The sequence below is a fragment of the Euprymna scolopes genome, chromosome 10, assembly GCF_053919585.1.
Source record: "Euprymna scolopes isolate OS-2025 chromosome 10, ASM5391958v1, whole genome shotgun sequence".
Taxonomy (NCBI): Eukaryota; Metazoa; Mollusca; class Cephalopoda; order Sepiida; family Sepiolidae; genus Euprymna; species Euprymna scolopes.
The window spans coordinates 113,022,973-113,050,367 of NC_136491.1; the positions used below are offsets into that span (position 1 = coordinate 113,022,973).

At 35.3% G+C, this 27,395-nt stretch overlaps 1 protein-coding gene across 7 annotated transcripts in view; it reads left to right on the forward strand.

Moving 5' to 3' along the window:
• The window catches only part of LOC145286221 (BTB/POZ domain-containing protein 17-like), an 87,446-nt gene that overhangs the window by 58,115 nt on the left and 1,936 nt on the right, over positions 1-27,395 (forward strand). For 6 of the 7 annotated variants that reach the window (XM_080135031.1, XM_080135030.1, XM_080135035.1 and 3 more), the window contains exons 2-3: positions 22,290-22,539; positions 26,761-26,859. In XM_080135031.1, coding sequence (XP_079991157.1) covers positions 22,322-22,539; positions 26,761-26,859 — 317 coding nt within the window. In that variant the 5' untranslated portion in view covers positions 22,290-22,321. Of the gene's footprint in view, positions 1-16,536; positions 17,752-22,289; positions 22,540-26,760; positions 26,860-27,395 lie in introns of those variants that run through there. The other variant, XM_080135029.1, reaches the window with a different exon arrangement.

A 27,395-nucleotide genomic window follows, 5' to 3' on the forward strand; every position in this document is an offset into this window, starting at 1 on the left:
ATCTTTTCAAACCATTGTTTCGAATCCTCAATTAGTGTTACTCATCATCTAATTGATAACTTCATTAACACTTATCCTCTAGTGGCTTTCGTCCTTCGTCATCGTAAAAAATAATCTCTTTGACACTTTCATTCTTCTGGGTAAATGAAAAGTTCATTCAGTTGAAAGACTCTCATGCTCCCGATTTCCAAATCTATAACAAGTGATATATTTACATCTTGATAAGCACGTTGAATATCTAGAATTCCAACCGGTGGTGTAGAAGAATAAGCCACTAGAAGTCTGCAACAATGTTAGTTAAAAATTTTTTTTTTTTTAATCAGTAAATATTTCATAAAGTAATATTTTTTAGGTAAATTTCTACCTGGTTTCCTCCTTAACATTTTCTTTTAAAATGACAACTTTTATAGGTTTTCGGGTATGCTGAAAACGAATATCGCATTTAAATTTTCCGCAAGTAAGTAATTTTCTGGATATTAAGCAATATCATTTCTTATGTTATTGCTGATGGCCGTCTTGGTATGCTCATGCGTGTAAATACAACCCTGAGAAACTATGTGCAAGCGCACATGTACTAAGATGGCCACCAGCAATAACATAAGAAATGACGCTGCTTAATATCCGGAAAACTATTTGCAGAAAATTTAAATGCGATATTCATTTTCAGCACACCCGAAAACCTTTCAAAATCATCATTTTAAAGGAAAATGTTAAGGTTTTATAATACTGAAAACAAATTCAAAACAATTAAACAATAACATTCTATTTATTTTATCCAAAAAATAACTAAGTATAATGCGATTTTTTTTAAAATCTGACACTGTTTGCTGCTGACTTCGAGCCACCTATTTTTCTGCATCACCTTCCAATCAAGTCCAATAAATTTTAGTCAGAAATCTCGAACAGGAAAACCTTCTTCCTTGTAAAACTGGTTCTGAAACCCAATTTTGTTTGCTTTGATTAATGCTTTCTTTGCATAAACTGACAACTTTTAGCAATAACTTCAGGTTGCTAAACCGGCTTGGAATAAGCAAAACATGTCTGACTTTCAAAATCAATAATATAAAAGTTTCTGTCTATATTTAGATTTTGCTAGCCTTTTGACTGTTAGTTCTCGCATTCCGTGAACGATGTTTCTGATGAAGAAGGGAGAAGTTCTGTTTGTGCGTGTGTGCAGTCAGCACCAATCCTATTCAGGGTTTAACCAGCTTCCTCTGAAGGAGGAAGTTTCATGGGAGTATGAAATTCACAAGCGGTCCCCAGTCGCATGTATATTCCTGTTAGGGGAGATAACAACGTTAGGTTTTTGCAACTTTTTGCAGGGAGGTGTCGACGTCCTCTTACATACAGCAACCTGAACTTTCCAAATTGGTCACCCATTTTAGTAATGACCAGGCTCAATGTTGCTTAGCTTCGGTGATCTGACGGGAACCGGTGTGTCAATGTGATTATGCCATATATTTCTGAGTCGGTCTATTCCATCTAACACATTTTTTAGCTCCTTATATCAAATGGTTTCATGCTTTGTCTGGAGTGGTTTTCATATAAAAAAAGATTCTGTGCTACAACTATTGACCTTGTCTATTAGGAATGAGTATGAAATATGATATATTAAATTGAAACTTAGTCAATGAGGGTTGAGGACATGCGTTGCATGGAGAGAAATAATGATTATGATATGATGGATGTTCAGGCTTAGCTCTGATGTACTCAGAGGAAGATTAAATCTCTATAGTATAGAGGAGGAGATCAGTCATATGGTCATGTTGAAAAAAAAAAATGGATGAGGGTTTAGGAGTTGTAGAATCAGTTGGCAATGGAAAAACATAATTTTGAATTGAAAGCCACGTTTAATTTCCAGAAGTTTCCGATGGGTAGCTAATCTGTAGAAATCCTAGAAATAAAGTTTTTGGTGGGTATCTGCATAAGTCTTGAACTTTAAAAGTTTGCAGACGAAGGGCAAAGATCTTGTGTAAACACAAAAAATATGTGCAAGAATTCTAAAAGATCAAATATTTTTATGGAGCGATTCAGGTTTCTCGTTGGTTACTAGCAAAACGTGGCTCTATTTGATTGGTCAGTTCCTATCGCCAGTGTCTATAATTAGAACCTTCCAATTTTCTTTAATCATACTTTTATTATAGAAAAAAATATTGCAACACATGTATCGAATTATCTACTGTGCAGATTTCAACATGGTCATATTCAAGTCAAATGTCAATAAATATTTGTTAAGCCATCTTCCTAAGTAATCAAATTTTGTCTATTCCGTTCATCTTTTTTAGTCCTCTCATCATTCAACTGACACTCTAATTAACTCTTATCCTCGAGTAGTTTTTGTCTTTAACAAGCGAAAATTCATTTAGTATTAAAAATTACTTATGAATTGCAAACTAGCAGGACTCGTATCCCAGCATTATTATTGGTTGGGGAAAATTGAGAAACCCAAGAAAATCCTGCTGCCTCCTTGGAATCCCATATTTTTAAGCAAATATTTAACTTTCTATGCAAAATAATTATTGTAATTCTTAATCATTAAATTTATAAACTTTGTCAAAACCTAGTAGATGATGCCTTTTTCTCCTTCCTGCAATCACTTTCTCACAGAAGAGATGTTGCAAGCCTGTCTCTGCTCTACCATTATTTTCATAGCAAGTGCCCCTCTGAGTTTTATTCAATGATTCCACACACACTAAACTTTCACAAAAGCACTTGTCAAGCTATAATCATTATCCACAAGTTCCCCTACTCTATCAGTGCCCAAATCTAAATACAAATTCCATAAACAAGTCTTCTTTCCTAGAAGACTAGGCTATGGAACTCTGTTTCATTGGCCTGCTTCCAAGCTACTACAACATGGTCTTTATCGCATCAAATGAAAACACATCTGCTTAAATAGTTTAATTCTGTCCAATTCCCACCAAGAATGAGTACTGAGCTGTTGTCTTACTGACCACCTTACATTTATTAACCCTTATCCTCGAGTAGCCTCTGGGCCTTGATAAGTGGTGACTCCCTTGTAAAAAAAAAAAAAATCACATTAACATACATTGAAGAAAGAATTTTACTTATCTCCTTTCTCTCTAAAATGAATCCTTGCTTCTACATATGTTGATGAGAGGATTTGGGAAGGGAGATTAATATCACAACAGATACTACACTTTGCTCCTAGCCAAAAGGTCAAGAACAATTTTTAAAAAGATATTTTATTTATTTAGCTGGAAATGTCTTTTCAACGATTAAATCATTTCTCTCTGATAGGTTCATAAGCATAGTGGTTAATGGGCAGAAATCGGAAGCTAAGTCCCTCAGGAGTCCATCCTGGGTTCAACTCTCTTCTGGATCTACATTAATGATCTTCCAAATCACATCCTTAGATCATTCATAGACATTTATGCTGACTACACTACCATCTATGGTAGCACATCAAAATCTGTAAACAACCAAGTTCTCTCTGATTCTCTCTCCTCTGATCTTGAGCATGTGGTACAATGGGGAAAAAAGTGACTGGTTACTTTTAATGCATCTAAAACCAAGCTTCTATCTTTACATCATCAACGTTCTGATCCCGATCTGGTATCAATTGAAATGAGTGGCTCTCGTCTTGGGGAGGCTCCATGTTTTCACAAGCTTCTGGGCTTGACCTTTACTCCTGATCTGAAATTGAACATGTACATCAAATCCATTGCCAAGGTCGCTGGAAAAATGGTGGGATCCTTCTATCGATCGAGTAGATATCTACCTGCTGATGCAATTCTCTACCTATGTAAGAGCCAGGTATGTCCAAGGATGGAGCATTGTTGCCACATCTGGGCAGAAGTTGCTAGAAGCAGTTCAAAATAGATTTTGTAGCTTAGTGGAGGATGCCCTTTTCTCTTCCCTGCAACCTCTTTCTCACAGAAGAGACGTTGCAAGTTTGTCTCTGCTTTATTGTTATTTTCATGGCAAGTGCTTGTCTATGGTTCCCCCCTCGCCAAACATTCACAAGAAACCCTCATCTAGCTGAAAACGCTATCAATAATTTCCCCACTCTTTATCTGTGCCTAAACCTAAACATAGATTCCATGAACAAAGCTTCTTTCTTAGAACTGCACACCTGACTACAATATAGTCATCTTCAAGTCCAATAAAAACAAGTTCTTGATGAGCCATTCCCGTAAGTATTCCAATTAAGCAAATTTACAATTCTAACGATTACTATGATATTGTCCCTTTACACTGTACACTCTTTAACCCTTATCCTCGAGTGGCCTCTGGGCCTTGATAAGTGGCGATTCCTTTGTAAAAAAAAAAAAACAAACAAAAAACACTGTATCCATAATTAAATGGATGGAACAGCATTGCCTACTTGCAAATGAAATGAATTGTGAATGCTGTAATGTCCACATGAATTGGACAAACTCGTTTTCTTTTTGTTTTTTTTTTAATTTACAAATTAAAATGCCTGCCAAAAAATAATATAACTAGTAAAATGTGAAATAATTATCCCTTGTTTATTAAATAGTTATATTAAAACGTTTTGTAAAAAAAATAAAAATAAAACGCATTCTACATTTTAAAAAAAAAAAAAAAAAAAAAAAATCTTGCTGGCGAAAAAAATAACCAAATCGGTAGCAGTGTCAAAAACTGACATTAAAAATGCATGATAAAAAATTTAATAATTCGACCTCCTATCTTTCCAAGCTTATATAACTACTTGAAAAATGTAATTCAAACCCTAATGACGTAAAAACCACATGTTTGCGTTAGCTGTCTAGATTTGTGCGTGAAGAAATTTGTGTCTCCATAGCTGAAAACTAGTCACATTTTACTTATAAGTTTTTGCTTTTAAAAAAACCCAGTCAAAGAATTTTTTTTTCTCTCTCAAAGAAATACATGAGTTTTTGATTTGATATATTTTATTTCTACTTTATCGAGTGAATATTTTTTTTTAATATCTAAAAAAGAAAACAAAAAAAAACATTGAATGAAATAGAAATAATTTTCGTAATAAAACGAAACTTTCTGTGCAATATAAGATGATTATAAGGTTGCATTTAAAACAAAATGAACGTGGTTTTTAAATTTGCAAATAACTTTTTTTTTGTTTTAAATTAGCTTATTTTATTTATTGATCTTTTATCTTCAATTTGTGATATATAAATTTGAGGTGAAAAATTATTTTCATTTTAATAGACATTTCAAAATGAGGGGGAGGAATTAAAAACAAAAACCCTTGTCTAGAATATTATATTCAGTTTATTGGAAAGAGCATAACATTTCACATTGACCCTGAAAATATCGTAAAAATTGAACCAATAGAAAAATTTTGATAGATTTTTAAAGTTTAAAAATTGAAAAAAATTAACTCGTAAAATTCAATTGATTTCATTACGTAAACAAAATGGCTGCATGAAGGCGCGCAAGCACTTTGTAAACACTGTTTTTTAAAAAATAAAAAAATATTTCTATTTTTTAAACCACTTTAATACTTTATTTTGGAAGTATATTCCATAATGAAAATAAACAACCCACTTTAAAAAGAGAAATTACGAGTTTTTTATATTTTATTCGCAGTTTTTTGTCAGGGGTGTCAAAAATTCCCCCAATTTCCTGACACACCTACCAAGTCGATTGTTTTGCTTGTTTATAGAATCTCATGTGATTGTGCAAAGATTAAGACCAACCAGTGTTGACCAAAAGTTCTTCTTGTTCCTTCCACCATCATCTACTGTGGTCCTTAAACCCTAATTAATCCGCTATGCCCATCAACGTAACAGGGGAAAATATATCTCTTGGTTTCATATAGAAGATAAAAAAAATAGCGTTTTGGAACTTATGGTAATTGAAGTGAGCTTGTTCTATATTGTCCTAAGTTAAGGCCATTTCTTATGTTATAAATCTGTCACGGATATTTAAATAATTGTTCAACTTCAATTCCTACTCAAGTATCACTATTCAAGTAAACATAAGATTAATGAATAACCTTTTGACATATACTATAAAAACTTGACCTATGTTGTTTGTTTGTTTTCGTTTATTTCTCTGTAAGCTTTCATTGTTTGGAAAGATACAAGGGTTTCTTTGTGTGTGTGTTTTTTTTTACCCAATAATAGATATGTATTTAGGAAGTCAAGAAGTAAGTTTATATATATACGAATGAGCCATACATCCGGGTCGTTTAATTGTTATGACCTTCCATTTCTTGTAATAAATATTTTTACTAAGAATTCTTCATAAGTTTTAGTTTCTGTTTCGATTATAGTTTGTGGCACTCAAGTCATCTAATTTTTTTATAATTCTGGTAAGAATTCTTCATAAGTTTTGGTTTCATTTTCAATTATAATCTAAGGAACTCAAGTTATATATATATATTTTTTTTTTTTTTTCTTGATAAGTTTTGCTTTAGGCTTCGGTTCTATCTGATGCACCCAAGTCATATGGATATATTTTTTTATTTTTGAAATCACAATTTTATAATATATAAGAATCGATAAAAAATTGACCCTATAATAATATATACGAAATTTGCATAAATTAAAATATCATATTTAAGCGTATTTTATGACTGGGCTAACATCCAATGCCAACATCAATATATTACATATGAAAGAGTACGCTGTGGAATTTCCACAGGTCCCACTAGTCATTTACTAAGGCCAAAAGCCACGAGAGGGTTAATGGGATTGTTAGATGATGAATAATACTATGAGAGGATTGAAAATGATGGATGGAATAGGAAAAATTCGATTATTTAACAAGACTGCTCGATACATTTGTTGACATTGGGCTTGAAGACGACCATGTAGTCATCAGTAAAGCGGTCTCTTGGTATTGTGTTCAACAGGAAATTATTGGGGAAAAATTTTGTTTGTTTTTAGGTATACAGAGGAAGAAAAGTTTTTTTGCAATTGTGATAGCTAGATAAGGTTATTACAATCAATGAATTTTTCAATTTTGTAAAATATAATAATTAGACATCTCTATACGGCATTGTTCAGGAAGCTTTAACAAATTATTGTTTGTTTTTATTGTTTGTATTCACTAGGAGTTGTTACATGGGTCATTATCAGAGATTGCTCACTGGCAACAACCGGTGGTGTTTCCTGGAGTCGGGTAATAAGTCTCCCAAGATTTCCAGTACTCTTCACCTCTTTTGATAAGCTGTTGCAATGATGCAAATTCATTTGCAAAGATTATTGTTATTTTTTTTTCTTATTTTTATTTTTATCTTATTGTTTTGTAAAATGATTAGATATTATGAAAAGTATGAAATTAAATTGTTAATTACGGTAGATTTTCTTTCTTCGTAAGTCATAAATAAATGATTATTAGGGCTCTGACAACAGAATATTCTTGTCATTGTTTTGACTCTCGAGTATATATCCGACACAGTTAGATACAGTTAATCAACCGAAAACCACATCACTCCTTATAAAAACATAAGGTATCAACGGATACACACTCGAGAGTCAAAACAATGAAAAGAATGCTGTTGTCCTAGTCCTAATGATTATAAACCAGTGTTCGATTAAACTAATTTTGAAGGGAAAAAATTATTTTTAGAATTAATATTTTTTTAGTATTTTATGCGCAGAAATATTTTTGCTTTCATTTTTGAACGCTTTTCTTTTCAACTAATGATATTGTTTCTTGTTTTCTTTACCGAAATATTTTGAAATCTTTCGAGCGTCTCACAGATTGGCGATAAAATGCCATGGATTAAATAGTGAGATAGATGGATTGTAAAACTGGTCAGAAAATTTGAAAATAATCCCAGTTTGATTATCTCTGTATTGTTTTCAGTCGTGCTGGACTTTTTGCCATTGTCAATTATGGGTAGGTGCAGTTAGGATTTCGCAACTCTTGCTTCGTGCAAACAACCTTATAGAGAATAGTCATTCTTGAGAGTAAGAGTTTTCTGGGGGTTTTTTTTAGTTGTAGAAAATGTCCGATTTATTCTTTTCTCAGAAAAAAAACCTTTTTTATTTTTTTTTACTACATCTTCCTTATCATATACATATGCATGATAACCTCTTTTACCAAATGTTGGCATATCTCTCTGTCGCTCTCTTTTTCAATATATATCTCTTTCTTTATTTCTCGTTCTCTCGCCCCCCCCCCCACCTTCTCTCTCAACTAAGTCTCAACTTAGATCTTTGGATTGCTTACGTCAGTCTGTATGACTCTTCTCGACTAGAGGTCGGGAGATAAAATTTATTTTCACTTAGCGTTGTGAGGACTCTATCTTCAAATGTAATTTAAAAAAAAATGTCTGTTAACTGTAAATCCCAGAGATAAAAATGTAATCTGAGCTCCAACTGTCGGTGTCCTAAATCTGTACAATGTTACTATGTCTAGCTTAGATGTGATGCAACCATCATATAAGATTCAACCAGTTTTGAGCATCAGCTGGTAGGACTGCATCCTAAACAAAAACGTCTTATTATTTATGTGTTTTGGACTGTTATCCTATCTTTGTTGGTGCTTCATTGCTCTTTGTCCTTTTTTGAAAAACACATTTCAATTTAAGAATATTATTTTATTAAAAAACAAACAAAAAAACAATCAAGTATTGGATTTTTTTAGATACGGATTGCTAATTTGGATTATTCAAAATACTGTTCTCATCATGGTCGTTATTTTCACAACGTTTCAACCGGTGTAACCTCCAATTTTCTTCAGGTGTATTTTTATGTCGGACTTGGGAGCTTGGACAGGTTAAGTTCAAAATTCCATCCATGTTTCATAGTTTGAAAAGATGCACCTGAAAAAGGTCGAAGGTTACATCGGCCGAAACATGAATTTCACGAGCAAAAAAGATTTTGAACGTTAGCTGGTCAGATTCCATCCTAAACAAAAGACATCTTATTATTTATGTATTTTGAACTGTAATCCTCATCTTTGTTGTTCCTACGTTCATGATGATTCGGTCGTTGCATTCTCGGGCCTTCTTTGGAAAACATGTTTCAATTACAAATATTGTTTTATTTAAAAAAAAAATAAAATTGATCATATATCGGAATTTTTTACATGAGGATTTGTATCATTTGAATTACTATTCTCATCTAGTTTGTTGTTTTCACAATGTTTTGGCCGATGTAATCTCAGACCTTCTTCAGTTGCATTTTTTTATTTTTCAAACTTGAGAATCCATATGAAATTTCAAACAGAACCCTTTTCTTGATTCACATGGGTGGATTGTTCTCGTTCTGTCAGCTATGGCCGGGTAAAAAATGTGAATAATTTTTTTTTATGTTGTTAGTTATTAAAACTTCTGCTTCCAGAAGACTACCCCCCCCCAAAAAAAAAATCATGTGTCTTGATGTTTTACTTATCAAACATTTATTTAGGGTATGTCTCCTGGCATATTACTCATCCTTAGAATTAGCTGTTTGCTCCACAGTGCACTTGGTGACCTCTAAAACCTCTAACATTCGGATCGATTCCAAGACCATTTGATATTTTATAGATGTTCGCAAAAAGCCGTTCAATATTTTACAAATTTTGTTCGAAACTCCGAAAGGGTAATATTTACGACAAAGACCACCTGCTGATGGTCGAATTTTACCACAGATGAAACGTAAACAGGACAACTAACCCTGATGAATGCAACCATTCAAAACTAAGCTCCAACCCCTGTCCCATCACCGCAATGTTGCATCTGTACCTGTTTTACAAATATTTTAATGGAATGTGCTCTAATGAACACGTTGCACTTGACGTACATATTCCCGACAAACCCACTTAGCAATAAAATCTCACTCCTTCACTGTTGAGATCCTTAAATGTTAGAAAGCTTTCTATTCTAATAGTTTCTTCCCTCAAACAGCTAGACTTTGGAATTCCCTTCCTGCTTCCTTGGCTGTACTGATATACAGAAGTTTAAATATAACATAAACCAACATCTTTTTAATCTTTCCTAGGCATGGTCCTAATTAGTAGACCCTTACGTTAAAGTGGCAATATGCCTTGTTATAAGTGAACGTGAGTAAAAAACAACAAAAAAAAAAACACGCGTAAATGTCAATAACAACAACACTTTGAAATATAAGAAGAATGGAATTAGTGAATGCAAGAATGTTTGATCTGCTATTCGGTGGTTTGGTTTGGTTGTTGTGTTTTCGGGCATATCATCCCTTTTCAGGTTGTTTGATGTGGAATCTGGTAATTCTGGAAAAGTTTTTATGCTTCAAGTTCTTTATATCTTCAAATATTTCTTCATAGTGTTTGGCTTGGTTGTTTTGTAGAGAAAAATTGTTTTTTTTTGTTTTTTTTTTGCTTTGGGTGTTCAGAACATGATTGAGTTTAGTCAAATCAAAGGAAAAAAATAAAATAAAATCAATGTTCGGTGCATTCAGGTTAGAAAGCCGATATCTTCAGACAGCCTGATCTGGTAGCATCTGTTATTTCAGTTTGCACTGTTTTTATCATGCCAGATAACTGAAGAGTGGACAAACCTGTTAGAACGCATAAAATAAGTAATCGGTTCACAGACACCAATCTCGCCCGTCTCCTTCTCCCCATCATTCCCGTCTCCTTCTCCCCATCATTCCCGTCTCCTTCTCCCCATCATTCCCGTCTCCTTCTCCCCATCATTCCCGTCTCCTTCTCCCCATCATTCCCGTCTCCTTCTCCCCATCATTCCCGTCTCCTTCTCCCCATCATTCCCGTCTCCTTCTCACCATCATTCCTGACTCCTTCTCATCTTTCACCTCTCCTTCTCCCCATATCACCCCAGTCTTCTCTCTCTCTCCCCCCCAGTCTTCTCTCTCCCCCCTGTCTTTTCTCTCTCTCCCCCTCTCCCCCTGTCTTTTCTCTCTCTCCCCCTCTCCCCCTGTCTTTTCTCTCTCTCCCCCTCTCCCCCTGTCTTTTCTCTCTCTCTCTCCCCCTGTCTTTTCTCTGTCTTTTCTCTCTCTTTCTCTCCCCCTGTCTTTTCTCTCTCTTTCTCCCCCTGTCTTTTCTCTCCCGCTCTCTCTCTCTCTCCCCTGTCTTTTCTCTCTCGCTCTCTCTCTCTCTCTCCCTCTGTCTTTTCTCTCTCGCTCGCTCTCTCTCTGTCTTTTCTCTCTCTCTCTCTCTCTCTCTCTCTCTCTCTCTCTGCCTTTTCTCTCTCTCTCTCTCTCTGTCTTTTCTCTCTCGCTCTCTCTCTCTGTCTTTTCTCTCTCGCTCTCTCTCTCTGTCTTTTCTCTCTCGCTCTCTCTCTCTCCCCCTGTCTTTTCTCTCTCGCTCTCTCTCCCTCCCCCTGTCTTTTCTCTCCCGCTCTCTCTCTCCCCTGTCTTTTCTCTCTCGCTCTCTCTCTCTCCCCCTGTCTTTTCTCTCTCTCTCTCTCCCCCTGTCTTTTCTCTCTCGCTCTCTCCCTCTGTCTTTTCTCTCTCGCTCTCTCCCTCTGTCTTTTCTCTCTCGCTCTCTCTCTCTCCCTCTGTCTTTTCTCTCTCGCTCTCTCTCTCTCCCTCTGTCTTTTCTCTCTCGCTCTCTCTCTCTCCCTCTGTCTTTTCTCTCTCGCTCTCTCTCTCCCCCTGTCTTTTCTCTCTCGCTCTCTCTCTCCCCCTGTCTTTTCTCTCTCGCTCTCTCTCTCCCCCTGTCTTTTCTCTCTCGCTCTCTCTCTCCCCCTGTCTTTTCTCTCTCGCTCTCTCTCTCTCCCCCTGTCTTTTCTCTCTCGCTCTCTCTCTCTCCCCCTGTCTTTTCTCTCTCGCTCTCTCTCTCTCCCCCTGTCTTTTCTCTCTCGCTCTCTCTCTCTCCCCCTGTCTTTTCTCTCTCGCTCTCTCTCTCTCCCCCTGTCTTTTCTCTCTCGCTCTCTCTCTGTCTTTTCTCTCTTGCTCTCTCTCTCCCCCCCCCGTCTTTTCTCTCTCGCTCTCTCTCTCTCCCTCTGTCTTTTCTCTCTCGCTCTCTCTCTCTCCCTCTGTCTTTTCTCTCTCGCTCTCTCTCTCCCTCTGTCTTTTCTCTCTCGCTCTCTCTCTCTCCCTCTGTCTTTTCTCTCTCGCTCTCTCTCTCTCCCTCTGTCTTTTCTCTCTCGCTCCCTCTGTCTTTTCTCTCTCGCTCCCTCTGTCTTTTCTCTCTCGCTCCCTCTGTCTTTTCTCTCTCTCTCTCTCTGTCTTTTCTCTCTCTCTCTCTCTGTCTTTTCTCTCTCTCTCTCTCTCTCTGTCTTTTCTCTCTCTCTCTCTCTCTCTCTCTGTCTTTTCTCTCTCTCTCTCTCTCCCTCTGTCTTTTCTCTCTCGCTCTCTCTCTGTCTTTTCTCTCTCGCTCTCTCTCTCTCCCCCTGTCTTTTCTCTCTCGCTCTCTCTCTCTCCCCCTGTCTTTTCTCTCTCGCTCTCGCTCTCTCCCTCTGTCTTTTCTCTCTCGCTCTCTCTCCATCCCCCTGTCTTTTCTCTCTCCCTCTCTCTCTCTCTCCCCCTGTCTTTTCTCTCTCCCTCTCTCTCTCTCTCCCCCTGTCTTTTCTCTCTCCCTCTCTCTCTCTCTCCCCCTGTCTTTTCTCTCTCCCTCTCTCTCTCTCTCTCTCTCCCCCTGTCTTTTCTCTCTCGCTCTCTCTCTCTCTCCCCCTGTCTTTTCTCTCTCGCTCGCTCTCTCTCCCTCTGTCTTTTCTCTCTCGCTCGCTCTCTCTCCCTCTGTCTTTTCTCTCTCGCTCGCTCTCTCTCCCTCTGTCTTTTCTCTCTCGCTCGCTCTCTCTCTCTGTCTTTTCTCTCTCTCTCTCTCTGTCTTTTCTCTCTCTCTCTCTCTCTCTCTCCCCCTGTCTTTTCTCTCTCGCTCTCTCTCTCTCCCCCTGTCTTTTCTCTCTCGCTCTCTCTCTCTCCCCCTGTCTTTTCTCTCTCGCTCTCTCTCTCTCCCCCTGTCTTTTCTCTCTCGCTCTCTCTCTCTCCCCCTGTCTTTTCTCTCTCGCTCTCTCTCTCTCCCCCTGTCTTTTTTCTCTCGCTCTCTCTCTCTCCCCCTGTCTTTTCTCTCTCTCTCTCTCTCTCCCCCTGTCTTTTCTCTCTCGCTCTCTCTCTCTCCCCCTGTCTTTTCTCTCTCGCTCTCTCTCTCTCCCCCTGTCTTTTCTCTCTCGCTCTCTCTCTCTCCCCCTGTCTTTTCTCTCTCGCTCTCTCTCTCTCCCCCTGTCTTTTCTCTCTCGCTCTCTCTCTCTCCCCCTGTCTTTTCTCTCTCGCTCTCTCTCTCCCCCTGTCTTTTCTCTCTCGCTCTCTCTCTCCCCCTGTCTTTTCTCTCTCGCTCTCTCTCTCCCCCTGTCTTTTCTCTCTCGCTCTCTCTCTCCCCTGTCTTTTCTCTCTCGCTCTCTCTCTCTCTCTCTTTCCACCCCGTCTCCTCTCATGCTCTCTCTCGCTCTCTCTCTCTTTCCACTCCGTCTCCTCTCACGCTCTCTCTCTCTCTCTCTCTCTCTCTCTCTCTCTTTCCACCCCATCTCCTCTCACGCTCTCTCTCTCTCTTTCCACCCCGTCTCCTCTCACGCTCTCTCTCTCTCTCTCTCTCTCTTTCCACCCCCTCCTCTCACGCTCTCTCTCTTTCCACCCCCTCCTCTCACGCTCTCTCTCTTTCCACCCCGTCTCCTCTCACGCTCTCTCTCTTTCCACCCCGTCTCCTCTCACGCTCTCTCTCTCTCTCTCCCTCCCTCCCTCTCTTTCTCCCTTTCCGCCATCTTCTTATTCTCCTTCTCCCTCTCTCTCTTTCGTCTTCTTTCTCTTTATACTTGGTCTCTCTCTCTCTCTCTCTTTTTATCTCCTTCGTCTCTGTTTTGCTTTTCCATCCTTTTTCTCTCTTCATCTTTACGTTCCCTTCTCCTCTACCTCCTATCCCCCCTTCTTCACCATCCTTTTCGATTTTCCTTCCCTTCTCTTTATCTCTACGCTTGACCTCTCTCTTTTCTTCTCTATATCTTTTTACTATGGATTAACTTACTTTATCAACAAAACCTTTGATTTTAACATCTTTAAGCTTAAACCTTTCTTTTGATTTTTGTACAAAAATCTGTCAGCACACACACACACACACACACACACACACACACACACTAATAATAATAATAATAATAATAATAATACCAAAAACATTTTTAATCTTTCTGCAGCTGTACTTATCTACTTCACCTGCTATGATGCATTGTCGCTGTCATAATCCATGTCACAATCGTCCGCTACACACTAGCTTGCTTATCTTTGTTCCTGTATTCATTTTTCATTAAACAGTAATAAGAACATTGGATCAGACTTCATAACAACATCTCTTGCTACCCTTTCCGTTCCTGCAATTCCAAATTTACCAAACATATCCATAGTTAAGTCGACTGAAATTTCTCTTCCTCGCATTTGAATGTCAGATGCTTTGATATTCCTGTAAATTTTTACCTTTTCAACTTATGCCAATTTTTCGTGGAAGTTTTTTTAAAATAATTTTTCCAGTCTCTATTTACTTGCCTCCCCACGAAGGTAGTGTTAGACATAATGTCATTTTTTTTTTAGTCTGGGGGAAATCCAGCTCTTCAAAAAAAAAAAGTCACTCCGGGTTGTGACAAAAATAAAAAAAAATTGCTTCGGTTTAGGATTTCTCCTTTACTCATTGACAGAAAAGATTAAGTGGACTGTCAGAACAGATATTACACTTTGAAATATTTTCAGAAATATAAAAAAAAACAAAAAAACATTTTGAACAAATCAGGCACAAGGATACTACACTTTGATCTTCAATCCTGTCTCGTATCAAATTCATGTTGATTGGATAATTTTCTTTCTTTCCTTGGATTCAAATTCATTGTCTGAAATATGAAAAAAAAATCTCATCTCGAAACTTTCAACGAATTCAAGAAGATAGAGCTGGTTCTTTTTGAGAATTTTCTCTTTTGAATTAACAGTTAATGCACCAATTTCCCTTCATTCATTTATAGGAACAGTAAATTGCATTCGATATATCATATACAATTGGTATTGATTTTCTGTTAAACAGACAAACCAACCCAAAACAATTCACATCCTAAACTTACTTTAGACACTCGTAGATTGTCTTCCTAAATTATCCTTGAGTAGCTCTTGACCTTGATAAGTGGTAAGTTCTCAGTAAAAAAAAAAAAAAATTCTATATAAAGGCAGCAATCGAAACGACGTTCCCCCATTTTAAACGAGTGTTTTCAGTTACAGTGACCATAAAGTAAGTGTCTATTTTTTTTTTTTTTACAATGAAAGTATAGCGAAATGAACGTGAAGTACGTTAGTACGTGAAAATGGTTTGATATAAATAGCAAAAGTTACACTACATACGCGCTTACATTTTATTTGCCAGTAGTTCATATTGATAAAAGAGTTCAACTTTAAACATGTGGATAAGTATTTAAGTCTCAAGTTGTGTGCGCGCACGCGCGCAGCTCCAAATTCAGAAACTAAAATATTTAAACAAAAACAAAAAAATAACAAATATACATTAGGCATTTTCGTATCAAGGTATTGTCAAAGAAACTACAACTGTAAATTTTATACGAACTAAAGTCTTTACAAATTAAAAGAAATATATCTAATAATAAAATATAATATATATAAAGTAAAGCCGGTCTCTTTCTTGATGTTTGTCATCGATAGCTTTTATTCCTACAAAATCAATATTTGATTTTGGCATGTCAGTTCTTTTGCTGGATTATTTTAGTAATCCAATTTAATGTCTTCAAGAAAAGTCTCTGTGTTTATTAGCATAGTTACTTCCAATTCTGTATAACAAAATAAATTTATTCTGAATTGCTGGAGACATGAGAATATAATATATAAAGTAAAGTTTTTCTCGATTTTTTTTCATTGATAGTTTTTTTTTCCTACAGCATCAATATAGTTTCATTGGGTTGATCATTGCAGCATGTTCTTAAGAATAAAACGTAATTTGGTTTAATACCTTTTCAGAAAATATTTTTAACCATATCATAATTATTTTTATGCTGACGCCATCTTTACAAATTTGCTGCCAAATACGAGTATTCTCGTACCCTAGCATTTGCTTAGCCTTGCCCGCTACTAGTAAACTCGTAGTAACAAAATTCTTTTTCTGTTAGTCAATCAATGCACGCTTAGCACGTACGATAACTGTCTTTAACTTGAACTGGCATCTCAAAATAACACATATTGAATAGTATCTTGTATTTGGCCCCTGCTGTGTATTGTTTTTTTTTTCTAGCCTATACATATATAAGTTATAAGTTGAATTATTCACTATAAATAAAAGCTGATTTGAGTTATTTTTATTACAAAAAATATATAAACTGATAAAAACTGACAATTCTTTTAGTAAAAGTGGCTCGTGACAATTCCTTTAAAAATAAATACAAATTTAATATATATTCCATATCATATTCATATGCATTATTTGTTGGATTTATTTTTTTGGAAATTGCAGAAAAAATAGCTTGGCAATGACAATAAATTTAATAAAGCTATAGCTGGCAGCAAGTGTGTTTAAAAAAGTACATAACTCTGTATTCGTCAATACAGAGTTACTCCCCTTGGTTTGAAGCCAAATATATATATATATATTTTTTTTTTTTTAGAAAATGCAGCATAGTTTTAAACTAATTGCAAGTAAAAAAAAAAAAAAAAAAAAAAAAAAAAAACTATTGAGAATACCGGTTAAGTGCAGTTAAATAACATTTCAAAAATTACAATAGAAAAAAAAATAATGTTAGAGGTTTTAATTCTAAGTTGATATATTGTTGACACTATTTTTAATATATCATGATTAGTTTAAAATCCGTTTCACATGCTGACATATATTGGACGACTTTTAGAAATTAACTTCTAAACTAACCTATCTTTAGCCAGATCATTATTTTCTTTGTAAGTCATTTCCTTAGTTGACACAAGACTTTTCTAGGTCATATTCCCTAACCCGACGCAAACCCAGTGAGGTGATGAGAACAAGTATTTTTATTGAGACGCCATCATTTTAAACAGTCAATTTTTGACGTTACAATCACCGTCACTAAACCTTTGTGTTTCCATGTCTATTTGTCGAACTTAATAAGCCTTATCTTCAAATGGCATACTGGCTTTATACACCATCCACTATGATTATCCAATTCTTACAACTATGTACCTAAAAAAACTAAGCCATAAAACCTAGCATAGTGATATGGGACAAGGAGAAAGAAGCAACCTTAGTAGAAGTTAGTGTAACCAATGATGCTGGGTTAAACAGAGCTGAGAGGGAAAAGATAACGAAATGCTAAAGTCTTAAGTACGACATGAAAAGAAACTGGAATCTTAGGAAGATCTCAATCATTCCAGTAATTATAGGAGCAACTGGACTCATGAAAAAGAATTTCAAAAACTACCTGGCAAATATATCCGGTGAACCAAGTGCAAGAGAGATCCAAACAATTGCACTTAAAGGGACAGCCAGAATCTTAAAAAGATCTCTCGGTTGGAATATCTGAGTTAGCAAGTGAATGTTTGGCATCCAATAGGATGCTCCATCCCCAACTTGAAGAAACTGATAAGAAAATTAAAAAAAAAAAAAGTGACTAGTTTGCAAAACAAAAAAAAAAAAACGTGATAAAAACAAGAAATCCATCACCACTTTATTTTCTGTGTCTGGAAACAGTGGATATCCTCTGCCTGCATGATTAATTTATAGTGAAGCGAGGGTTGTGTAATCACCGGCTGCATTTCTTTTGGCATGTCATTGTTTAAGTTCAGAGACTGGTAGAAAGGAAGGAACAAATCAGAGATAGACATTTTAAATGTTCATCATTTAAAATGCAGAGTGAACTTTTTACGACTGATCCGCTTTTCGGCCTGATGAAAATGGAGATGCTTTTTTGTTAGTATTTCTTCTGTTATTACATTCATTAATTTTATTATTTTGTTTTTGGTCCCCCAACAAATTCACCCTTGTCTGTTCGTCTGTCTGCACAATTCTCAATAACTACGCCTTGGAATTTTTTTTTAATTTTTCACAAACATTAAACATGATATGAGTAAAAAAGTAACAGAACAGATTTTCCAGGAAAACTCCGGTTACACCCCCCCCCCTTCCCTTGGGGTGCCTTTCGAGTTAAAATGGCTAAAATTGACACTTTTGTGCTGATTCAAAAGATTGATGCTGTGGATTTTTATAAAACTTTCTGAAAAGTTGTAACTAATTGATTTCTATATAATTTTGTTTGTCTATACTTCGCGATAACTCTTGAGTGTGCCCCAGGGGCTCTTTTAGGGCTAATAAAAACACTCCATTTTTGGGAATTTTACCATATTTGTCCAAATTTTCTGTGTATGTCTAATTTAGCAGTTTTGCATGATGCTGAACTCAAATTTAAATATGTTATGGCCTTGGGGATTTTAGGGGCTAAATGGGGAGGGGAGGAGGCAAATGATGGACTTAGTCATTTCTTTTTTTGCATGGTGCAAAACTCAAATTTACATACGTTAAGGCCTAAAACTGCACCGTTTGTTCATTTTCACCAGGATTTGACGTCCCTTGGAGACTTTTGGGACTAAATGGGGGGTGGGGTGCCAATGCTGAACTTAGTCAATTTTTTATGTCTCATTCACCATGCATGCTTCACTTGTTTATTTTTTTTATTATGGATGGCAATTAATGTAGCTGCAACAATGTAAATGTTTCAGACTTTTTTTTAGATAAGGATGAATAATTTGGATTATCTGAACTACTGATCTCTTCTTGGATGTTAATCTCACGTTTCAACCGATGTAACCTCCAACTTTTTCAAGGTGCATCTTGCTGAACTCAAGAATTTTTTTTTTTTCTATTTTTTTACAAAGGAGTCACCACTTATCAAAGCCCGGAAGCCACTCGAGGATAAGGGTTAATGAGTGTACAGTGGTCATGGGGAGCATGTCGTACTCATCATTAGTAGGTAGTGGAAATTTGGTAAATTGAATTACTTCAGGGATGGCTCATCAAGAATTTGTTCACGTGTGACTTGAAGACAACCATATTGTAGTCAGTTGGAAAGCAGGAGAGCAGAACAGAGTTCCACAGGCATGCAATTCTAAGAAAGAAGCTTTGTTCATGGAATCTACGTTTAGGTTTAGGCACAGATAAAGAGTGGGGAAAATTATTGATAGTGGTTTCAATTAGATGAGTGTTTTTCGTGAAAGTCAGGACAGGGAGACCATAGACTGAAGTTCAGACGAGCACTTGCCATGAAAATAATGATAAAGCGGAGACATGCTCACAACGTCTCTTCTGTGGGAAGGAGGTTGCAGGGAAAAGAAAAATACACCCCCCCCCACTAGGCTACAAAGTCTATTTTGAATTCTGTCAAGGCAGGATAAGCTGCTTTTAGCAGCTTATCCTGCCTTGATGTGGCAACAATACTCCATTCTTGGACGTACTTGACTCTTCTACAGGTAGAGAATTGGAGCTGTAGAACAATCCCACTATTTTCCCAGGATCCTTGGCAACAGATTTGATGAACGTGTTCCATCTCAGATCAGGAGTAAAGGTCAACAACAAGGTCTTTTAAATAAAAACAATCATAAAGTGCATCTTAGTTGAAGCCTAAATATTTTTTGGTGGGGTGGGGGAGTCCATAGTCAACCAATTTTGTCAAAAGTTGTTCAGCTTATCCTAAACTTGACACTTTCACCAAAATACCAAATTCACTCCAACTTGATCTTTCTTAGATAGATGATCTCCAATTTGTTTTAAAATGATTTTATTTACCAAAATAACAATAAAAAATCATTAATGTATAGTAATAAGTAGCGATCCATCATGATAACTAGTAAGATTGTACATCTAATAACAAGAATAGATTTAAGGCTCCTAAAATTCATATTAGAATTGTCTACAAGAACACCTGGCAGAACAGATAAAGTACCTGGTAAAAATCAGTTGCAGCTTGATTGTTCAATCCCAAGTGTGGGTGATGCTAAGAATGCAATTACGAATTACTTAGGACTTTTACCTGATCATAGCTGATGCGATGAAAGCATGCTACTCTTGTGGACTAAATAAAGGGATCCATTAGAAATTCTGTGCAGATTTCTGAGTTCAACAAGATACACCTGAGATTGGAGGTTACATCAACTGAAACGTTGCGAAAATAACATTTCAAGATAAAAAGTCGTTCAAATAATATGAATACGAATGAGAGCAGTAGTCTAAATTATACAAACCAAGGAAATGTTTGCATTTAACTTTTTAACGAGTATAAAATGAATATGAGATGTCCACTTTTTGTGAAATTCAGAAAAAGCGGAATTCTGCCTTTTTATTATTTTAATCCACAAAAAAGTGGATTTCTGCTGAAATCTGCTTATCTTTCTTTTTTTTCTTTTTCTTTTTTTCTTTATTTCTTTTGAAGTAATAATTTTGATTTCTGTCTTGACTCAATTTTATTTCTCTTTCTCTCTTACTTTATACTTCTTCTCTTCTCTTGTTTTTCCCCCACCTTCTCTTTCCGTATTGTTTTAGTTTGTCTTTCCTTTTTTTTCTTCTTTCTCTGGAAATGCTAATTTTGTCACACTTCAAACAATTTATAATGAACCTGCGGTGAATGGTGAAGTAAATAATGATTTCTTTTTTTATTAACTAATTTTTTGGTATGAACAAAATACTCCCCCCCCCCCCAACAAAAATGTCCAGAATTTACATCTCGTTGCAATTTTTTGTTATCGTTAACTGCCCTAAAAAAGCTAAAATAGTCCAGAAATGGAGATCATTTTAAATTGAATTTCACACGTACATGGGAGGGACAAGTTTGGAAATTAGTGAAGAAAGCATGATCTCCATATTGGAAAGTTGTTTGGGAGCTATGACGCCCTAAGTTGAAAAATTCATCTCGTATTTGGTTCTTTTATTTTTCATTTTTCATATTTGTCTCAATAATTGTGGAAAGGAAAATTTTTTAAAAAATTGACTAGTCCAAATCCAGTAGCGATACATTAGAGTTATTGCTATTTAGGTCTGACATTGAAAAATCTGGTAAGATCAATTTGTTATAGAGAAAATATACATTTGCTAGACTTTTGATCCCATTAAAAATGAGCAAAAGTTATAGCCCGTTGACTTGGAATGACAAACTTCTAGAATAAATGTGGTATCGTGGTGATGAAGCCCTAACTGTGCAGGAAATGGATACTGTAATACTTAGTTCACTGCACATTATCATAATAAAGGTCCATACAAAATTTCAGTCAGATTGACTCAGTAGCAGTATCAGAATTTTTGTAGGAATTTTTGACACCCCTAACACGAAACTGCGAATACAATATAAAAATCTCGTAATTTCTCTGTTAAAAGTGGGTTATTTATTTTCTTTATGGATTATACTTCCAAAATAAACTATTACAGTTGTTTTAAAAGTAATAAAAATATTTTTTTTTTTTTTAAAACAGTAATGAATTTTCCGAACTCAATATTTTTAAATTTTTAAACTCAATATTTTTAAATTTTTAAATTTTAAAAATCTATCAAAATTTTTCTATTGATTCTATTTTTACGATATTTTCAGGGTCAATGTGAAATTTTATGTTCTTTCCAATAAACCGAATATAATATTTTAGACAAACGTTTTTTTTAAATTCACGCCCCCCCATTTTCACGCCCCCCCCCATTTTGAAATGTCTATTAAAAAGTAAATAATTAATTTATGTTTAATAGGTTTATATATCACAAATTGAAGAGAAAAGGTCAATAAATAATATATTCAAATTTAAAACAAAAAAAAAAATCAGTTTTTTAGAAATTTACCTGTAAAGTCCGAAGTTTAAAACCTTATTTTATAAGAAACCATTTTTTCTTTTTGTCTTTTTTTTTTTTTTTTAATGAAACCTTGGTCCTTGCTCCTTTAATTGAAAAAAAAATTAGGGCTTGAATTACATTTTTCGAGGAGTTATAAGCTTAGAAAGATAGGGGGTCGAATAATTTACGCCTCTCATTTTGAAATGTCTATTAAAAAGTAAATAATTAATTTATGTTTAATAGGTTTATATATCACAAATTGAAGAGAAAAGGTCAATAAATAATATATTCAAATTTAAAACAAAAAAAAAAATCAGTTTTTTAGAAATTTACCTGTAAAGTCCGAAGTTTAAAACCTTTTTAAAAAAAAAAAAACACATTGTTTTGTTTTGTTTTTTTTTTAAATAAAACCTTGGTCCTTACTCCTTTAATTGAAAAAAAAAATTAGGGCTTGAATTACATTTTTCGAGGAGTTATAAGCTTGGAAAGATGGGGTGGAATTATTCACTATTTTCACGAAATTTCTGACACTGCTATTGACTCAGTAGTTTCTGAGAAAAAGTGGACAGACTAAAAAATAATATAGATGTGCAATGTGTATTATAATGTATTTTCTAACCTGATCTTCTCTTTTTTTTTTCTTGTAGGTAACTGGCTAAGACGAGTACGCAAACCTAAGATGTCTGTTTCCTTACAGAAAATTCCCCGAAGTGAAGATAAAGGCACTGAGGAATTGAGGAACCCAACTTTAGAAGAAGTAAACGATGAGAGTGCCATCTCCAGTCGATTTGAAGATCTCTTCAATAGTTCATTGTTCAGCGATATCAAACTCCGGATTGGAGACGACCATTACTATGCGCACAGGTTTTTGCTGGTTACAGCCAGCGAAGTATTTAAGTAAGTATATAAAGGAAACTGATATCGATGGACAGATCATAAAACAGGGCTTGGGAGGGGTAGGATTTTGCTATTAGTCTGTATTTATTTGATATTGAATTTTCCAATTTTTTTTCACCTTCACTTTTTTTTTCCTGCATTATATTTTCGATACCTATGCTTCTTTTTTTTTCTTTTTTTTTTTTTTTTTTTATCCCTTTGACCAAACTTCTCCCGCCCCCCTCTCTCTCATATATGTGTGTGTGTACATGAGTGGCGTTTCAAAAGTAAAGTCTCCTATTTATTATATTCTGTCTGAATGGATCAGAACGGATTGAAAATTGCATTGTTATGATGACTGAACTTATGCATTCATGATAGTTTCATCTCTGTTGCAGATATTGACGGTGTGAGACAAAAAAAGCAACCTATGTCATGGACGTGTATCAGAAGCAAAGATGCGTCATTGAATTCTTGACATTGAGAATAGTGGTGACTATGTAGAAAAATATCTTCTGGAGCCCAAAAGATTGCTAGTTTTGATGGTACCATTCTCGTCTTTGTAGCTCTTCAACTTTTTGAGTTAAAAAAATATATAGGAGGCTTTACGTGTGTATATAAATAGGTGAGGAGAATTAAATTGTGCAAATATAAATATAAGCTAATGATCCTAGATCCATGAACTTAGCTGTGTTCAATTTAATTCAAGATAGTACCATAGGATGTTTTCCCCTCATGTGATCAGATATATTTATGGGGAGGGATCTTTACTCGGGTATCATTTTTTTTTTTTTTTGCAAATGTTATTAAATTTTTGGAAACAAACATCCTTTATTCCATCCATTTATCTGTGACAGTCTTTAATATTTGTATGTCTCTGATGAGTTGTGTGATGGCAACTTTGGTTATATCCACAGTGAAACATGTGTAAGACGCTCATGGAAACAAAGGAAATATAAACCTATATTTATAAATTAATAAAAGTTATGATTGTAGGCTGATGTCTTTGATTACTGAAATTAAATTAAACAAAAAAAGAATCAAGACAATAATAACAACCCCAATTGACAGAAAAATAAAAAGACAGATTTCAATTGACTTCAGTTTAACCTTGACTTTTGCACATGCACCTGTAAACAAATATAAAATAACAGATGTGTTAAAATTTTTGCAACCAAGATTTATTTTTTATGTAGAGTGTTGTTTTTATATATATTAACAAAACTTTTTAATAAAACTATTTGAACCAAACACAAGGTCAGGTTTTAAAGGAAAAAAAACATTTTAACAGAATACATTAAAATAAATCAATGCTTTTTAATTGTTTTTTTTTTTAAATATAAATATAAATCTAGAGTGCCTCATTTTGGGGAGCATGTTCCTCCTAAAATCAGACACCATGGATTGGAATAGTGAGTTTTTTCTTATTTAAAAAATAAAATTTGGTTTAAATAGTTTTATTTAAAAGTGTGATAGAGCATTAACTAAAGTCTTACCTTTTAAAAGTTGATTCTTAGGGACTTCATGTCTGTTTTCAATGAATATCACATTTACAATTGTCGTTGACAAGTAGTTTTTATTACATTATGGCCTTTATTAATCTAATGTATCCCTATTGTTTTCACTAGTCGCCATGTTTGTTTTGTGTGAGCGTTCAATTTTTTTTCAATAGGTTTTATCAGTAGGTTTTATGTGTCTTCAAATATTTTATTGGTATTTCGTCAAATCTACATTTATGAATTTGATTTTCTTAGTTATTGATAAATATAACTATATAAAAAGCGGGGGGGGGGTTGCCAGTGTGTTTGGAGGTGTAAAAGAAGGGGGGAAAAAAGTTTTGGTTGGAGGGTAGGCTCGAACGTGAAGTCTTGACATGAAGGTGGAAAAGGAAGGGAAAAAAACTGGCATCTTACCCGCTCGACTATGACAGGAGAGGAATGAAAACCGTTTTAATTTAATGATTAAAAAGTTAAAGACAGGTACGTGATTTTAATGAGGTCAAACATCATGCCATAGAGGGAATGAAATCACAAACTTTTGCTGCGAGGCAGTTTTTTTTTTTTTGGGGGGGGGGGGGGGTTAAAACCAAAAACTAGCTCCCCATAAAAAGGGGAGTTAGCAATTGTCTGATATAAGCGGGTTTTCCTTGCATTGATCAAACCTCATTGCTTAGGGAGTTATTTAAGCTACTGATTCAGTTTCGCTTTTTTTATACTGAAAAGCCAAATAAATACGCGTAGACAAAGAAATATCGTGAAAATAGCGTGTAAAAGTCATTCAAATAAAAGATAGACACGACCTCCCTTCGTAAATCGTAGATATTATAATTTAGACAGTATATAAAAAGTTTTAAGAATGATTGACCACCCGAGCGCTCTCAGAAAAAAGCCTTTGCCGGACATACACAAAAAATGCACACACACACAAACACACATTTTACCTTTTTTATATATATATATAGATAATCTTCTTTGTCTTTTCTTAGTGCATACGTTATGCTTTTTAAGAAGCCAAATAAAATTTTTGAAGATCAAACTGCTTCAAAAAGACCAATCTGGCAACCCTGGACAAGAATATGAGAGTAACTTCTCTTTAATGTAGCCTCGTTTTCGAACATCAGTATCATGATAATATGATCATTGTTGTAATAGTGGGAGAAAAGAAATCTGATTTTTGTATTTGAAAGGACGCACACCACAGGAGACTTTTGATGAAATGAAAGAAACTTATGGTGATAATGCCCCATCACATGGCCTTGTAAAACGCTGGCATCGTGAATTCAAACATGGCCGGAAGTCTGTGGAAACAGCTTCCAGACCTGGTCGGTTCACTTCTGCCATTGATGAGGCATCTGTCTGTCAAGTTGAGGCTGCCATTTTTGAAGATCGGCGCATTACTATTCGCCAAATAGCCCAAGATGTCAAGATTAGTACAGGATCTGTTGAAACTATCATTCATGACCATTTGCATATGCATAAGGTGTCTACCAGATGGATTCCCAGGTTGCTCATACCATTCCAGAAGCGAGAATGCGTCGAGTACTCGAGGATGAATTTGGAGATGTACCAAGAAGAGGAGTCAAAGTTTTTCAAAAGACTGATTACACAGGATGAAACCTGGGTCCATCGCTATGATCCAGAGACCAAAGCCCAGTCAATGCAGTGAAAGCACTTGGACTCACCACCTCCAAAGAAGGCAAGGGTGCAGTCCTCCGCTGGCAATGTCATGCTCACAATCATCTGGGACCAGGACGGAGTAGTGATGACAGATTTCCTGGCATAGCCTATCACAGTTACAGGAGCCTATTATGCTTCACTTTTGAGGAAATTAAGGGAAGCTATCAAAATCAAGAGGCAGGGCAAGATCAGCAAAAGTACCCTCCTCCTGCAGGAAAACACTCCAGTACACAACTCTCATGTCGCCAGATCAGAAGTACGGGCATGTTGTTATGAAATCCTACCCCATCCTCCCTACTCTCCTAACCTTGCACTTTCTGACTTTCACATCTTTCCAACCATGAAGTTGTTTTTGAAAGGAAAGCGTTTCCCAGATGATGCAGCTTTGATTTCTGAAATCACGTCGTGGTTGGAGGACCAACCTGAGGTGTTCTACAAAAACGGTCTCCAGAGCTGCATCAAACAATGGGAGAAATGGATAACTCTGGGTGGTTTCTATGTAGAGAAAGACTAATAACTGTGCCAAGTTTCATTGCTCTACTGCTATAGGAAGTGGGTCAGTGGCATTACTTATTGCACGCCCCTCGTATATATATATATATATATATATATATATATATATATAATCTCCGAAACAGTTACTGGCAAATAGCTGATGTTCTCCATTTCTATTTCATGTTTTAAGATTAGGTGCACTTTCAGAATTGATATAGATGTGGTATTTTATAAATTTTTCAGCAGTGAAACAAGTTCTAAGTTTGCATTATGTTAAGTTAGTATCTCAATCGTACATGAAACCTCTTCAGGATGTAGATTAGTGGAACAATAGTATGGATATTCTTCACCAGCGTTGCTTCAGTTAAACTTAAGAATAGCAAACTGACAGATAAGACGCATTCATTAAAGCTGTGCATTTTGTGATTAAGATGCTGCTTTGAAGCGTGGTCAACTGACAGACAAAAAATATTATCAAGTGATGTAAATTTGTGTTTAAAAAGACAAAGAAATTCACAAACATTTGATGATTATTTTTGTGAAATCTTTTTTATTTATTTTTTTATTTTAGCGCTATGCTAAACGAAGAAAGATGGAAAGAATCTCGTCAACCGGAAGTTGAACTGAATGAAACTGATGAATGTGTCCCTGTCTTTGGAAACTTCCTCAGGTAAGGAATTTAAAACGGCATTTGGAAAAGAAAAATAATTCAAAATTGCATTCTGAAAGAAAAATTAATTTGAAACTAAATTTTGAAAAAAAAAAAAAAACAAGTAAATGAAAATGGCATCCGGAAAAAAACAGTTTCTGACCCAGGCTTATCTTCCAAGTTGAAATTTGCAAAACAAAACTTTGTAAACCACTTTCGTACTCGTCAATCCACTATGATATATTGGCCATATATGCTGCATGTTTTCCGTACTGTGTCTGCAGCACCATTTTCTTTTTTAAACTCTCACAACATTACGTATCAAATATGCAACTTTAATCCTTCCATATTCCATTTATAATTTTACTGCAATATATGTGATGAAATAGCTCAGAAAGAAATGGAAAGAAACCTTTTATTAAAATTTAGATTCATAAGGCAAAATTTAAAGTGTTTTAAAATAACCAAAAATGCTTCTAAATTGTATTAGCAAAACCAAAAATTACTTATGAATTGGCCCAATATGAAATATACTAAATCTCTTTTTCGCGTTGTCT